The 15,895-nt window shown below is 49.3% G+C and overlaps 1 protein-coding gene across 2 annotated transcripts in view; it reads right to left on the minus strand.

Annotated features, from left to right (window-relative positions):
- Positions 1–46: 46 nt before the first annotated feature.
- Positions 47–15,895, minus strand: part of MLLT1 (MLLT1 super elongation complex subunit) — a 32,290-nt gene continuing 16,441 nt past the window's right edge. The window contains exons 5-12 of one of the 2 annotated variants that reach the window (XM_039700415.1): positions 14,751–14,876; positions 12,990–13,535; positions 8,422–8,518; positions 7,605–7,716; positions 6,351–6,450; positions 6,099–6,170; positions 4,694–4,765; positions 47–3,952 (exon numbers count right to left, since the gene is read on the minus strand). In XM_039700415.1, coding sequence (XP_039556349.1) covers positions 3,824–3,952; positions 4,694–4,765; positions 6,099–6,170; positions 6,351–6,450; positions 7,605–7,716; positions 8,422–8,518; positions 12,990–13,535; positions 14,751–14,876 — 1,254 coding nt within the window. In that variant the 3' untranslated portion in view covers positions 47–3,823. The remainder of the gene's footprint in view (positions 3,953–4,693; positions 4,766–6,098; positions 6,171–6,350; positions 6,451–7,604; positions 7,717–8,421; positions 8,519–12,989; positions 13,536–14,750; positions 14,877–15,895) is intronic. The other variant, XM_039700417.1, reaches the window with a different exon arrangement.

Raw genomic sequence — 15,895 nt, forward strand, 5'->3', positions numbered from 1 at the left:
CCTGTCCCAGTGCCATCCCTGGAGAAACAAAACAACTGAAAAACACTTCCAAGTTTTACTTTTCCATCTTACTTTATTTCACTTTTTCTAGAAAATTCCTCCATAGTTCCACAAATTTAACAAAAAGTTTAAAATTCAGGACAAACAATCCTGTAACGTATTACAAACATGAGTTTTTTTGTGTTTTTTCTTTTTAATCTTGCAGTTAGTCTTGGCTCAGCTGCATTTCTTCCAGCTGAGTGAAGAACTTTTCTCCCAACACAACTTTTAAAATCCTCAGGTGCTGAGGTATTTAATACCTCAGCTCTAGGCAGAAATACAATTAAAAATTCTCTAGAAGTTGAAGTACTTACATTTTTCTTTAGGAGTGCAAACTCATCTTGTCAGTTTTTGATGGCTATTCCTCGTCCCAGGAAAGCAACACCCCTTTGGGTCCTCTGAGCACTGACGCTCACCTGGGCCAGGTGGCCCAGGGAGTCCCAGCATCAGCAGAGCCCCTGGGGCAGGGAGGAGCCTCCGGGGCAGAGCCGGCCCCGGCACATCCCCAATGGAAAACTGGAACCGGAGCCGCGCTGGGCTCTGCCCGTGGAGAGGCCCCTCCGGGAGGGACGACTCAGCCTCTCTCACCATCAAACACGGTCCAAGATCTGACAAAAAAACTGCTTCTGGATTGTTGCATCAACTGCTTGGCTCGTTCTGATGCTCCCCACGATCCCACGGGTGGCAGAGTCATTGCACTTCCATGGATCCAGCCTGACCTCAGCCAGCCTCGCTCCCTCCGTGCCCCAGCGCCGGGCTGTGCTGCCAGCCAGCCTTCCTCTCCTCTCTTCATTAAACTTTTCTAATAATACACGTCAGTAATCAAAGCCTCAAGGCTTAACACACGGCAGAGCAGCGCCAGGGAAACGCTCCCGGCCCTCTGATGGCCGAGGGCGGAGGAGCCGAATCCTGGCCCCACCTCCAACACGAATCCAACCCCGCAACTCGGGAAGCCCTGGGGCTGCCCAGCACCTGTCTGTGCCAGCAGCACCACGAAGGACACGGAAAAGGAACAGAGTCCTGTCCATTTTCCTTGGAAAAACCATTATGGCTACAAGTCAATTTGGGATTCTTTTTTTTTTGTTCCTTTTTTTAACAACGCAAGCTACTACACATCCTCGAGGACCTGAAGCAATGCCCAGCAGCACTGCCCCCTCCTTCCTAGAGTACAATAATCCATCCATGCTCTCAAGAGTGACACAAGAACAAACACTTTATCCACAAAAACCTGTACACGGCATGTTCAGAACAGCGTTCAGCCAGCCTAGAGGGAATCTACACAGGGAACTGCAAGGGGACACAAGATGAGGCCCAAATGTGACCATTCTTTGTTTGCAGTCACCCCCTGTGCTCCCCGACGCTACCACATACCCCAAAAAACATCAACTCTGTAGAACAACTAAGTACTTGCAAAAACCTTTTAGTAACAAATCAGCATGTGCACACAATGGAGAGGAACTATTGCTGGGGAACAATCCTACCTCGGGTTTTCAGGGGGATTATAAACAGTCTAAAAAAATCCATGTGTAAAATACTTCTTATAAAAACCAAACGAAATCCCTATCAATGCTCAGCAGACTTACCAACAAAGTCACTTCCAGGACAGGACGATGCCATGGCAGGCTCAGGAGCAGCCTCCCACGGGTGTCCTGGGACAGGCTGGGAGCTGGGACCAGGGGCAGGACGGGGGTGGCACCTGCAGTCCCTTGAGGGGCAGCTCTGGAGCTGTGACAGTGTGGAAGTGTTGGGAGCAGAGCTGTGGGAGGAGTGGGCAGCAAAGACTTGGAGGGAGCTGGGCCTCAGCCCGGCCAGCCCCGCTGCTCTGGGGATGGGACAGAGCCACCAGCCCCAGCCCAGGGTGCCCAGCGTGGGCACAGAGCTGCCTCCCCCTGGCACAGCCCCACAGGGACACGAGGAGCTCGCAGTACCACCCACGGGCTGTGACCACAGCGTGGGTGTCCTGCTGCCACCTCCCCCTCTGCCCCCTGCCCTCCACCTCCTGTGGCCTAGGTGCCCAGCCCTGGCATCGTCCAGCAAGAAAGAAAACAGCTGAGATCACTGGCGTGACAGGGTTTGCACCCGGCATGAGCTTGAGCTTCCATATATATATATATATATATATATATACACACACACACATATATATATATATATATATATATATATACACACACACACACGACACATGAAAGGTGGTACAAGGACAAAATTAACGGGAATCGGGTCAACATGACCCAACTCAAACAAGCTTATCATCATATTGCCACTTCAGTTGATTAGTTGCAACATTTCCATGATAAAGAAAGGGGGAACCCAAAACAAGGGACAGCAAACCTGGAGCTCTGTGACCCTCCCTGAGCAGAGGGGCTCCCCAGCACCGCTGCTCCCACGGACTTTTGGCAAAAGCTTCCCACAGCCCCTGGAGAAACGAGCAGTTCCTGGGCAAATACTGAATGTAGGGAGCAGGAGTGTAACGCAGCCTGGAGGAGGTGCTGGGAGCTGCCCGTGCCCACCTGGACAACACTGGGAGGTCAAGACTAGTTTAACTAGAAATAGGGAAGGGGCTGCATTAGTGTTTCTGTTTCCTGCCTTTTCCTGCACAGGCAGCGGGGCGGGACAAGGAGGAGGGAACAAACCCAACTCCACTTTATGTTTTACATCAGCCTCTTCCCAGGCATGTCCAAAGATTTAAGCTCTCCCTTGTTTTGGTTTTCCCAAAGTACAGCCACTACTATAGGGGCCACTGTAAGGAGATTCCTCTTTGAGAACACAGAACAAAACCAATCACATGTTTTGGCAAAGTTATCAAACACTGACAAATGGAAAGACGACGGGTGAGCCCCTTCTGGAGCACGGGATGCCTGGAGGTTGCTGTCCAGCTTCCTTACACTACAAATTGTCCACAAGAGGCATTGAACAAACGAGTCAAATCTTATTAAGCGCCTTCCCCTGCCAGAGCCATAAAAAAACAACAGAAAAACACACCCTTAAGATCATAAGACCCAACTAGGCCCTTCTTATACATACAGTACATACATATATATAATATATATATATAAAATATACAGCTTACAGTTTTGGAGTCCTATTACAGTTAAAGCAGACTGAAAGGAGTGGGACTTTGTATAGGAGCTCAAATCAACAAACAAGACATCTCCAAACCCCAGCAGGAGACAGCAGGTTCCAGAGGCCTCCTCACCGAGCACTGAGTGTCACTGCAGGGAGCTGAGGGTCCTGTCCCCACCGGGAGCCAGGCCACCAACCAGGGGGTGATCCCAGCTGGAATGCAGCCCCTCTCCTCTGCAGCAGGAGCCCGGGGAGCCTCCTGTGTCCCCAGTGTCCCGGCCAGCTGTGTCAAAGCCGCTGTCACCCACGTGGGAGGGCTCTGGTTCTGCAGCTCTCCACAGGCTGGTCCCGAGCTCCAGGGGAAGGGAACAGCATCCACGCTTCTTCAGAGCTCAGAGATGCCTGGAAAATGTGCTCTTGAAACACAGTTGCTCGAAGGGAAACCGAAAAGGTCGCGCTGTGCAGCCTAAGTGCAGCACGCCTGCTCTGCTCAGGCCTGGCCCACAAAGCTGGGGCAAGGCTCAGCAAGGCGGGCGCTGTTTGAAGCCTACAAGAAAAGTGCAGCTGGCTGAGCATTCCTAGAGCATGGCTGTTCTCTAAGGCAGTGCTTCTTCGGGTGAGGCAGGAGGATAAGAAGGCCTAGTTCCATGGGGTGGTTTCCTGGTACCAGTGGAGGGGATCTCTGGAGAAGAGCAGAGCCAGCTTGCCAGGCCCAGCGTCATGTGGCCACGGCCTCCAGGTAGCTCTGCAGCTTGCGGACGGTCGTCTCATCCAGGGAGAAGAGGTCAAAGTCAAAGGTTGTGTTGGTGACGTTGAAATGCCCGGTTTCCTCAATGAGATTCACGATCTGGAGACAGAGGGATGGATGTAAGTACAGCACAGAGGGTGCAGAGCCCATCCAGGCTTTCCCATCCCTTGGAGGCGTTCACAAAAGGAAGGGAATCCTCTCCCCAAAAAAGCAAACCAGCTCCTCCTGCCCGCCTGACTAGCTCAGTCTGGACAGTGATGTGGGCATGTTTCCTTTTAATCATAAAATAACAGAATATCCTGAGCTGGGAGGGACCCTCAGGGATGCTCAGCCCAGCCCCTGGCCCTGCACAGCCACCCCAACAAGCCCACCTTGACCAGCCCTGAGAGCTCCTGGAGCTCTGGCAGCCTTGGGGCCGGGACCATTCCCTGGGCAGCCTGGGCAGTGCCAGCACCCTCGGGGGCAAGAGCCTTGCCCTGAGCTCCATGCCAAGCCCTGCCACAGCTCCAGCCCTTGGTGGGCTCCTGGCCCTGTCCCAGAGCAGAGCTCAGCCCCCCCAGCTCTCCCCAGGAGGAAGCTGTCAGTCAGACCAAGCTGTCAGTCAGACCAAGCTGTCAGTCAGACCAGGAGACCCCAACTTTGGGATTGCTACCAGGATGGCAGAGGGAAGATGCCCACACCACACTCCTGTACCATTTCCAACAAAATCATTGCATGCACAGCTGATTTTATTTTTCACTCTGTATTTTTGCTTTCAAAACAAAGCAGAAGCCCTGTGGAAGGGCCTGGCTGAGCCCCTGGACACGCAGATCCTGGGGACAGCAGGGACAGGGTCTGTACCTGCTGGAGCACGTTGCGCTCCCGTAGTGCCATGAGCCGCCTGTGGAGCTCCACCAGCTCATCCGTGTAGGCCTGCAACACAAACAGGGACACGTGGAGCTTCTCAAGGCTGCCAGAGGGGCCTCCCCAGTGAGGATCAGAAGAACTTGAGGCCCTTTCAGACATTCCTAAGTCTTCCCTACATTTTACTGCCTCCTTCTCAAGTACTGGGGCACCGAGGTCTTCCCTTAAATACAAGTGCTCTGAAGGCATTTTTATTTTTAATTTAATGATACCCACACCTGTAACCAGCACCAAGAACTGGGCAGAACCTTTAAGGACCTCAGTCAGGTGAAGTTCACCTTGCTGTCCCTCAATGTGAGCTCCTCATCAGTGGGTTCTCCTAATTAATTCCAAATTACCTGAAAACATCATGTGCATCAGCAACCAAAACCCCAGTAATTTACTGAGCAATGATCTGCATTTAGGTAAGGAAAAATTCTTGGAGTGCACTGTACTCCCAGGCAGTTTTACCTAAACCACAACAGGAAATGAAGGATTGCTCACAGGCTCAACATCTTGATTGTTCTTAGGTAAGAGTGGTTTGTTTTTTTCCTAATTTTAGGTTTTTTCAGGCAGCCAGCAACAGGTCTGTATCAGCAAAACTGATTCACAGAATCAGTGAATCACAGAATGGACACTGCTCTGCCCTCCCTGGAGGCAAGGAAGGAGGGAATTTCATTGAACAAAGAAAGGTTCCAACTAAACCTGCAAAGCAGAGCATCAAATAATCTTTAATTTAGTAGATCAAAGCCAGATGAAACTGCCTTTTAATGAAGTGCCCCAGCACTGCAGCAGTGACCAGGCCATTGGTTCAGACAAAGGGCAAACAAATAAAACAATTTCAGCATTTTGCCTATGACCACCACCTGGGGCTGCAGATATTTAATGTACACAATTTCTGCAGTGTCACTCTCCAAAATCTGTCCTTTCAACATCTGCTTTTTGTTAAACTCGAGCTTTTACCCTGCTGAGACAGAACAATGAACAAGCTGGGCTGATTCAGGTGCTTTTGTGCACAGTGAGGCCCAACCATCCTGTGAAGCTCAGCTCCTCAATCACAGAATCCTGGGATGGTTTGGGTGGGAAGGGACCTCAAAGCCCACCCAGTGCCACCCCTGCCATGGTGGGACACCTCCCACTGTCCCAGGCTGCTCCCAGCCCTGTCCAGCCTGGCCTTGGGCACTGCCAGGGATCCAGGGGCAGCCACAGCTGCTCTGGGCACCCCAAGCCAGGGCCTGCCCACCCTGCCAGGGAACAATTCCTGCCCAATCTCCCATCCAGCCCTGCCCTCTGCCACTGGCAGCCATTCCCTGTGTCCTGTCCCTCCAGGCCCTCATGAAAGATCCCTGTCCACAGGACACACCTTGTCATACGTTCCCTTCTTCAGGATCTTCTCTGGCTTGTTACAGGACTCTGGGCTTTTCCTTCCAGATGCCTGAGGGGAAAAGAAACCAACAACAGGACCAAAATTAGCTCAGGAAACATGGGGGTGTCACACCAGAGTGATGGAAAGGGAGAAATCACCTGTCAGCTGAGGACAGCAACAGGGAAAATGTGGTGCAAGTAAGAATTTCCAAGGCAGGGAGCAGGGGACGGGGAAGCAGGGATTTCACACCTTGTTGTTTGCTGGGGGCAGCTTCTGCCCAGGAGGTGGCTCCCGGCTGGGCGGGCACGAGTCGGCGCTGTTGTCACTGTCACTGTCACTGAGGCTCAGTCTGGAAAACCACCAGCAGAGAATGAGCATCACCAGCAGCAGCAAAGCCACCACCAGCTGCCAGCTGAGCCACACAGAGCTCAGTGAAACTCTTCATCACAGACTACTGCACTGGCTGGGAGAATGGGTCACTGGAGATTCCAAGAATCCCTTTTTTCCCAGCTGATGTCACCCTGCAGTCCCAGGGCAGGAAGCTGTAGGTGACACATTACAGGCAGCAGTCCAACTCTGGCATCCACAGTCCCCTAGAACAACTAAGCACCACTTCCTTTCACAAAGAGCAGCTGTTCAGGAATTCCTCTCAGTGTTGCAAAGTACCTGCATGAGAGGCTCACTGACAGCTCCACAAGCAAAAAACGCATTTAATGTTCCTGCTGGTGTAATCTCTAAGATTTCCTATTTATTTTCATTCTCCTTTGGCCCTATAGATATGGCAGGTATCCTACCTGTGGTGAACTAAACTGGTTATCCCCTGAAGGTCTACAAAAATACCCTTCTAAGTCCCTCCATTATTGTTTCCTTGATGACAGGTGCAATAATGGATATTTCTTTGTTTTGTAACCACCACCAGCATTTCCAATGTGCAGCTGCTCTCTGGGCCAAGAATTTGGGCTCAAGTATTCACTGAGACTCCAGGTTTGGGCAGTAACAGCATTTCCTGAGGGAAAAGGTGAAGTTCAACTCTTTCCAGGGCTTGGAGCAGGAAACAGCTGTCACTGAGTCCAGAGGAGTGGAGCAGCCAACACAGGGAGGGCACAGAGTGTCTGCTGAGCCCTGTCAGCCCCAGGCAGCAGAGCAGCACTCCCTGCCTGGCCCCCACAGACCCCTAGGCTCTGCAGATCAAAGGTGTCACACTCCAGCAGCTCTGCAGAGATCTGAGGGTCACAATTAGGTGACTGAAGGGGCTCAGTCAGTGACACTTGCCAGCTCAGCTCAGCACCTCCCAGTGCCTTCCCCTCTTTGTGCTCTGCAGCCAGCCCTGCTGTCACCACCTCTGTGTCACCACCCTGTGCTGAGTGACCCCACATATCTGCCCTTCCTCCCCTCCCACACAGAGCCTGGCCCTTTGATTCCTCCCTCCAAATGGAGAGCACCCAAAAATCCAAATGCAGAGGGCAAGGAGGCATGCAGGCCCCTGCTGGGATTTGTTACCACCTGGAATCGCGGCTGACGGGGTTGGCTTTGACTGCTGCCTCCTCTCCCGAGGAGCTGTCGTCATCATCCGACTCCTCCGACTGCAGATCCTCCACCATGGAGCGCAGGGGGCCTGGGCAGGTGGAGGGGAGTTCAGCAGCAGGACACAACCAGCACAGCTCCACCCAGCCACGTCCTGCCCCCTGGGAGGTGGCACTGGGAGAGGACACCCTGTGCAGGCTCAGAGCTAAGGCAGAGCTGACAAACTTTACAACTCCCTGCCCGCCCAAAGCCTCCCCTCCCTTCCCAAACGAGAACAAAAGGACATTTTTCATGCCTGTGGGGCTGATTTAAATGTCACTGGAGACAGGAGCAGCACAGCATTTGCTGCACTTGGAACATTTACTGTTGCCAGTTTCCCTCTCTGGGTTATCAGTGCAGGGATCTGAGAAAGGAGCTGTTACACACTGGCAAAGTGATGAATGGCACATTTATAATTTTTAATAAAACATAGATGAGATTGGAGGAGAACTGTTCTGGTGATTCTACAGATCAGGCAGCAGCAACACATTTATAAACTGAGGCAGAAACCAAAGCCAAAAGGGAAAGAATCAAATCCAGAGGGATTCCCTACTCATAAATTAGCTGCCAAGAGAAGAAAAATACTTGTTCATGATGTTATAACATTATTGCCTTTTCTTGCTGAAGCATCACAACTCCAACACATGCCTGCATGCTAGAAACTGTATTATTATAGTGCTGGAAAAGCACATTTAATTCTCTTGAGCATTTTAAGGTTACACAAGGAAGGTTTTAACAAACTGTTCTTGCAACACACCTTGACTGTGGTTCTGGGATGGCTCGAAGTCAGAGTCAGAGCTGGAGTCGGAGCTGGAGCTGGAGTTGGAAGGGCTGGACTGGACAGACTTAACCCCCCATAAAAGGGAAACAAAAGAAAAAGAATCTTAATCTTTCTAATCCAGAAAACCAGAGCACAAAGCACTGTGAGGAAGGAGCATCTGAGCACTCTGCAGCATCACCCATCACTGAGCACTGTTCTTGGGGTTACAGAAAAAAACCAAAATGTGAGGTGAATAAAAACATTTATAGCTCAGCACTCCTGGGAGCAACATCAAACCCCTTCACACCACGAGGTTCAAACCCCCAAATGATGATATGGAGCATCTGAAAAACACTTAAATGAAAACTCTTACTTTGAAGTGTGGCAGATGAGCAGCACAGAACCCACAACTACCCAAACCTCTTAAAAATTGTATTTATGGTATCCAACAAGGTTGAACCTCAGAATGATCACTGACCATAGAATCACAGAGTCCAGGAGTGGTTTGGAAAAGGACCTAAAAGATGATTTAATCCAAACCACTATCCTAGGTCACTCCAAAACCCAATGTCCAGTCTGGCTTTGGGCACTGCCAGGGATCCAGGGGCAGCCACAGCTGCTCTGGGCACCCCAAGCCAGGGCCTGCCCACCTTCCAGGGAACAATTCCTGCCCAATCTCCCATCCAGCCCTGCCCTCTGCCACTGGCAGCCATTCCCTGTGCCCTGTCCCTCCATTCTTTATAATCAGTTTATCTTTTCTGCAGGCTCCTTCAGGCACTGGAAGGCCACAATGAGGTCACCCCAACACTTCTCCAATGAACAATCCCAGCAGCTCTCTACCCTTTCTTCACAGACATGGAGATGTCTATCCCAACCAGCTCACATGACTCCAAAATTAACTCTAAATTATTATTATTATATCTTAAACTCAGTTGTTTCTAGACCAGTTTGAGTGATCCACTGTACTGGCTCCACTTAACTGTGAAAACAACAGGGACCAACTCAACCCCTGTGACCCCAACTCGTGTGTCAGCACTTGGCAGAAATAACAGGAGTATCCTGAGCACTAAGAGTGAGTGAAGAGTAAATGAAGTGCTGGTAACAGCAGCAACCAGGAGGGAAATTTGGGTAAAACTGGGAGATTTTAATGGTAAATCCGACACTGGCAGCAATCACCTGCAATAGCCTTGGGAACCGCCAGAGGGCAGAAGAGGCCACGGCAACTCCCGCTGCCCCCAGGCAGCTCCTAAAATCCCTTTAAATGGGGTTTTTGGCACTCAGGCTGGTTCTAGTTTAAAGATTCTCAAAGTACTGTAATATATTGCCTTTTCAAAAGTAATTCCCTGGAAATCAGCATTTCAGATTCACTGTTTCGTTTCTAGGAATCCACTACTGCTGCTGCCAAATGCTGATGCTGAAGAATCACACATACCCACTGATAAATAACTTGACACAGGAAGGGTTAATACTAAAAAAAAACTTGAGACAGGCACAAAGAGGCACAATCTCTGTCCTGGTCCTGCTGGCCACACTGTCACCAAGTACTGGCAAGATTTTCATTATTTCACTATAAGAAGGGGTAAAACATGTCAAAAAATGGTATTGCAACCCTTGGGAAGGGTTCAGAAGCAAAGGAGAATAATTTAACAATTCCAGTATCAGGTCTATTGGCACACTGCAGCAGCCCTGGCTGTTGAGGGAAATTCCAACGTGGAAGTGGAGAGCAGAGAGAGCAGGTTGTCCAAAGGAGCTGTGGCTGCCCCTGGATCCCTGGCAGTGCCCAAGGCCAGGCTGGATGGGGCCTGGAGCAGCCTGGGATGGTGGAAGGTGTCCCTGCCATGGCAGAGGATAAAACTGAATGACATTTAAGGTCTCTTTCCAACCCAAACCATTGTGGGATTTTATGAATTTTTTCAAGCTAATGGAGCTCAGCTCTTGCTACTGTCAACCAAGTATTGGCAAGATTTTCATTATTTCACTATGAGAAGGGGTAAAACATGTCAAAAAATGGTATTGCAACCCTTGGGAAGGGTTCAGGAGCAAAGGAGAATAATTTAACAATTCCAGTATCAGGTCTATTGGCACACTGCAGCAGCCCTGGCTGTTGAGGGAAATTCCAACGTGGAAGTGGAGAGCAGAGAGAGCAGGTTGTCCAAAGGAGCTGTGGCTGCCCCTGGATCCCTGGCAGTGCCCTAGGCCAGGCTGGATGGGGCCTGGAGCAGCCTGGGATGGTGGAAGGTGTCCCTGCCATGGCAGAGGATAAAACTGAATGACATTTAAGGTCTCTTTCCAACCCAAACCATTGTGGGATTTTATGAATTTTTTCAAGCTAATGGAGCTCAGCTCTTGCATCTGACCCACAGCTCCAATCCTACATTCTTCATTCCTGGTAATCTGCAGGTCTTCCCTTAAAATTCCTTAAAACTCCCTTATAATTAACTTAAAAGGAGCTAAGCAGCAGCTGTTGGAGATAACCCATCTCTCCTTTTGCCATTAAGGCCATCAGCTCTTTGAGAGCAGGATGCAGATGGACACGCTCTGTGTGCTCAGTGACTGTCCCTGGGATGTGACCATGGCAAGAAGCTGCACTGCCTCCCATCCCTGCCTCCCCCTTTTGTCAGCCCCCACTGAGGCAGCCAAGCATGAAGCCAGTTCGGGGAACTGGACTTGATGGGGGAAGGAAAAAAAAAAGTTGAAAAAATCCCCCAAAAGAATAAAGGCCAAATAATTTCTAGCAGGAGCTGAAACAGCAGGAGGAACTGCAGTGTGCCCCTCTGAGCTCCCAGGCCAGGAGCACAGAGGGGAGCAGGGCTGCTCCTCTCCACAGCAGCCTGCAAGGATGTCAGCTGGGAGCCTGGAGCTGTTGCACAATCCCCTGGCTGCAGCACTGAGCTGACTGAAGAGTTTCTGGGCCCTGGCCCACCCCCAGCTGCTCCCTCATCCAGGGATGTGGCTCCCACCGGCTCCACACCCAGCAGTGCCAGGAGAAACCCTGGGGCAGCGACCAGCAGTGCTGGGAGCAGGGACATCCCCAGAGCCTGGCTGGCACTGCCAGTGCATCTGAGCTGTGCCCTGGGGCTCAGGTTCCACTGCCACCACTCCTGTCTGTCACACGGAGTGTCCCCAGCACCCAACAGGAGCTGGGCCAGCCAGGACAGGCCAGGACACTGGCCAGGACACTGGGCAGGAGATGCTGAGCCCCCCTGTGGTTCCAGGGACAGCCTGGCAGCACCATCAGCTCACACTGCTGGGACCAGAGGGGATGGGGACACCTTGGGGACAATGAAGGACACTCGGGGATCTGCACAGTCACAGGTCTGCAGGGGAGCTGCACATCTGGAACTGAAATGTGGGGCTTGCTGAGCACTGCTGCACTTTGGTAAAAGGATAAAAGGAGAGAGGAACTGCCTCTTCTTAATGCTTAATGTGAAAATTTATCCAGCTGGGAAGTAAGATCATAAAATCCCAGAATGGTTTGGGTGGGGAGGGACCTTAAAGCTCATCTTGTGCCACCCCCAGCCATGGGCAGGGACACCTTCCACCACCCCAGGGTGCTCCAAGCCCCATCCAGCCTGGCCTTGGACTCTTCCAGGGATGTGACTTCTCTGCAGAGTGGAAATAACACTTGCCCAATAAACTCTTCTACTGAGAGTCCTGCAGAAAAAAACTCCTTCCTGACAAACACATCAATATGTGTTGTATCACAATGCTGATTAAATCATAATACAAACTGTCCCTAGAAAACTAATCTTAATAAAATAAACCTTTCTTAAAGTGGTCAGGAGGAACCAGTTCCAGAATTCCCATGACATTACCCTGTGAACCCTATTACAAGATATATGGTTTCTTTATAACAAATATACAAGTGAAAAGTAGCAAGAGTTTGGATGTCTGTTCCTTCTTGCATTTTTTTGCCTTCTTTTGGAAAACACTTTTTAGAAAACAGAGGATGAGGAATGTTCTCAGTTGTAAAAAGGAAAAAAATATTTAGACAGCTTTTAAAAATAGTAGTACAAGAACATAATTTGTTTTATGTTTCACAACACAACTTATTTAGATTTAGTGGCATGTGGTTGTATTTTGAGCTTCAGCCAATGGCACATTTCTTACAGGCCACGGCAGGAAGAGGGGCTTTATTTACATTTTAATACTGGGGTTTTTTCATTACCAAAACTGAGACGATTTCCTTCTTTTCTGAAATAAGATCACATTCTAAAACACTAACACCATGAGCAGGCAGAAAGTGTCTCTGTATCTCTTGTAGCTCTGTAGATGTCACTGCAAGGGATGAATGAGGAACCATAACATTGAACTCTGACTTTTAGGTAACTGCCTGCAGATAAATCTCAATAAATTTGTACCTGAAACAGGAGCTAAATCACACAGGAGGAATTTTTAATATTGACTGGAGTTTCAAAGAAGAATTTTATTTGAGATGCAATCCAGGCTAAGCATTTACCAATCTGCTGCTCTATCTTCTCTGAGAGATTATTTTTAACATCTTTTTCAGGCAGGGATTTAACATCATCCTTCCACACTCTGGTAAAGAATAAATCCCTACTCACCTCTGACTTGAAAGAAGTTTCATCCTCTGAGTTTGACTCCTCCATTTCCACAGGCTTTTTGATCTCCTTGGCCTCGCTCTCAGATTTTACCTTTTCCACTTTGGCATTCATCTTCTCCTTGGTTTGTTTCTTCTCTGGATATGAGGAAGACGAGGTTCTGGGAGATGTCCCCAGGATATTCTTTACCCCTTTGGAGCTACTCTTTTTTTGTTTTTTGGCACTAGGCTTTGGTGACTCCACGTTGGAGGGCCTCTTGCTGGAAGACTTTAACTCCGGCTGCGGCCCCCCCTTTGGAGAGGTGTTCTCCAGTTTGGTCTCCTTCACAGCCAGTTTTGGTTCCTTGAAAGCAGCTTTTGGAGGTGCCTTCTCCTCCTTAGGCAGTTTGTTCTCAGTTGGTTTTCTGGAGGAGTCCTTCAAAGGCTTGTTCTGTTCTCTCTCAAGGTCTTTGGAGGAGTTTTTGCTCTCAGAGTCTTTCCTGGGCCTCTCCCTGTGCTCCTTGGTTACTTTGTGTGGCTTGGATGCTTTGCTACTTTCCTTGTTTGCATCCTAAAATTCAGCAACAGAAACATGCAAGCTGGGTATGAAACTGCAGCTCTGCACAGAATGATAAAACACATCCTCATAAATCACATGGCAGCGTTTGTTCTGTGCAGAAACCCACCCCCACATGCCCAGGTAAACATCCACACTTCCCTCAAGCTGCTGCACACAAACTGCCAGTGGGCACTTCAACATTTAGGAAACATGTTCTGCTCCTTTCCAGGGTTTGTCAAAGGTTTGGAAACATCTACAGATGTTTGATTCAGGTTTAACCTCAATGCAAACACAGATGCAGCTCTCAGGGCACCCAGGAGGAATGGAAGCAGGAGAATGCTGTCTCTTTAGCAACTGGCAATTTTCACCAGAGCTCATCTCAGAGCCCTTTATTTCTCTGCTGTATTTTCCAGTGCTTAATTCCTGACCAAAATTAAATCAGCCACTAACAGGTAAGTCATCTTCACTCTGTTTCATAACATCAGAAGGCATAACTGAAGTGCCAGAGTGCTTAGAGCCCTGAAGAACATGGCTATCAGAATTGAATTACACTGGGAAATGAATTGTTGTTAATACCTGTGACTGTTCAGGCTGACACAGTGCATGTAATCTGCTCCAAAACACATTGCTTGGGGATTGTTTCCCCCATGTAGGATTATACCAAAATAACTTCAGTACATAAGGGAAAAAAAAAAGAAAAAACTTGAGGTTCTTTGGAAGTCTCAGGACCTGGCTACTGCTGGACACAAACATCCAGGCTGGACCAAGTGAAGCGTGTTTGATGTTGTCCCCAGCACTGCCCTGAGGACAGAGGACAGTCACTGCCCTGACTCTCCACTCAGCCTTCCTGCCAAGAGGTGCAGGGCCTCGGAGTGCAGCTGGGCATGGCAGACAGTGAGAGAGCCCCAGATTCCATCCTCAGCATCGGGGACACAACCACAACAATCAGAGAGGATTTCATCCCCCTTTAAGGACAATACGATTCACCAAAAATCCCCAGTCTGGCACATTTAATTTTCTTTTCAAAACTTCCCTGGAGAGAAGTCTATCAGATCATAAAAAAGCCTCCTAGAGGCTGGCAAGTTCCACACCATTAACTACTGAACTGCAGAGTACAAGGAGGTTCAGAATTAGCAGCAGCCAGGAACAGCTGCTGAACAAGCTCTCAGCAGCCTGGCCTGAAAGACTCCCTCACCTCAGGTTGACCCAAACATGTGCTGCACTGACCTTTGACCCATGGGAGGGTTTGGTCTTCTTGGGATCAGAGAAGGCAGAGAGAGGTATCGTGGGCAGCATCGGATAATCGGGACTTGGCCTTGAAACAGTCTCTGCTCCTTCTGGCATCACCATTACCTGGGAATAAAGAGGAGGGAAATTATGTCTGCACAAAGTCTCACGGACTATTAACTATTAACACATGATTATGTTAAGCCACTTGCTCAATTAACACACTATTATTCATCTTTTCAATGTTTTTTTCCTCGCCTGCTTAAAGCCCATAAAAAGATATTGTCTATGGAATGCTCAGTTTCAAGGCAACTCCTCAAATAGAGAATATTAAACCCACAAAACTGAAAGGCAGCAATGCAATATCGAGTGTCTTTCCCAAAGGGAATGCCAATATTCTGAGCACAGGCAGGCAATAAAGCTCTGGACAAGAACTGTGTGTTCTGCTGCAAATGCTCTTCCCCTGAAAAAGGGTAGGGAGAGAAATCTGGAAGGAATGAGCAAGATTTCCTTGGTTTACAAAAAGCTGAATTCACTGTTTCAGGGGAAAAAGGAAAAAAAAAAAAAAACAGGGCTTGGGTCTCTCCCTTCACAAAATCTTAACTACAAACACTGAGCTCCATGGAACAATTCCCTTCTTACCTTCCCTACATTGTCAGGATAATTCTGTGGAAAATTGCCACCAGAGAAAAGGCATCAAAAGTGATTAACAGCTGAAACACCTCAGTACACAAGGACTAAAATATCATACTGTGAAAATCCTAGAGAGCAGATGATGTTCCAGCCACCCCAGGGCTGAAATGAGCACCTTCCTCTCTCTGCCCAATACAGGAAAGCACTGGCACACGGTGGAACAGGAATCATGGAGTGATCTGGATTGGAAAGGACCTTAAAGCTCATCTTATTCCACCCCTGCCACGGGCAGGGACACTTCCCACTATCCCAGCTTGCTCCAAGCCCTGTCCAACCTGGCCTTGACATCCTGTGGCTCATGAAAAACTTCTTGTACTTTGTGGCTTGGACTGATTTGCCCAGATCCTGCAGTTATTTGAGGACCATCCTTTAGTCTATCACTACTCATTACCTTCCCAGATGGAAGGGTTCAGCTCCTGTAGCAACTCATGCTTCACTGGGCCTTCTAGAGA

This window comes from Passer montanus, unplaced genomic scaffold, assembly GCF_014805655.1.
Source record: "Passer montanus isolate IOZ18808 unplaced genomic scaffold, ASM1480565v1 scaffold140, whole genome shotgun sequence".
Taxonomy (NCBI): Eukaryota; Metazoa; Chordata; class Aves; order Passeriformes; family Passeridae; genus Passer; species Passer montanus.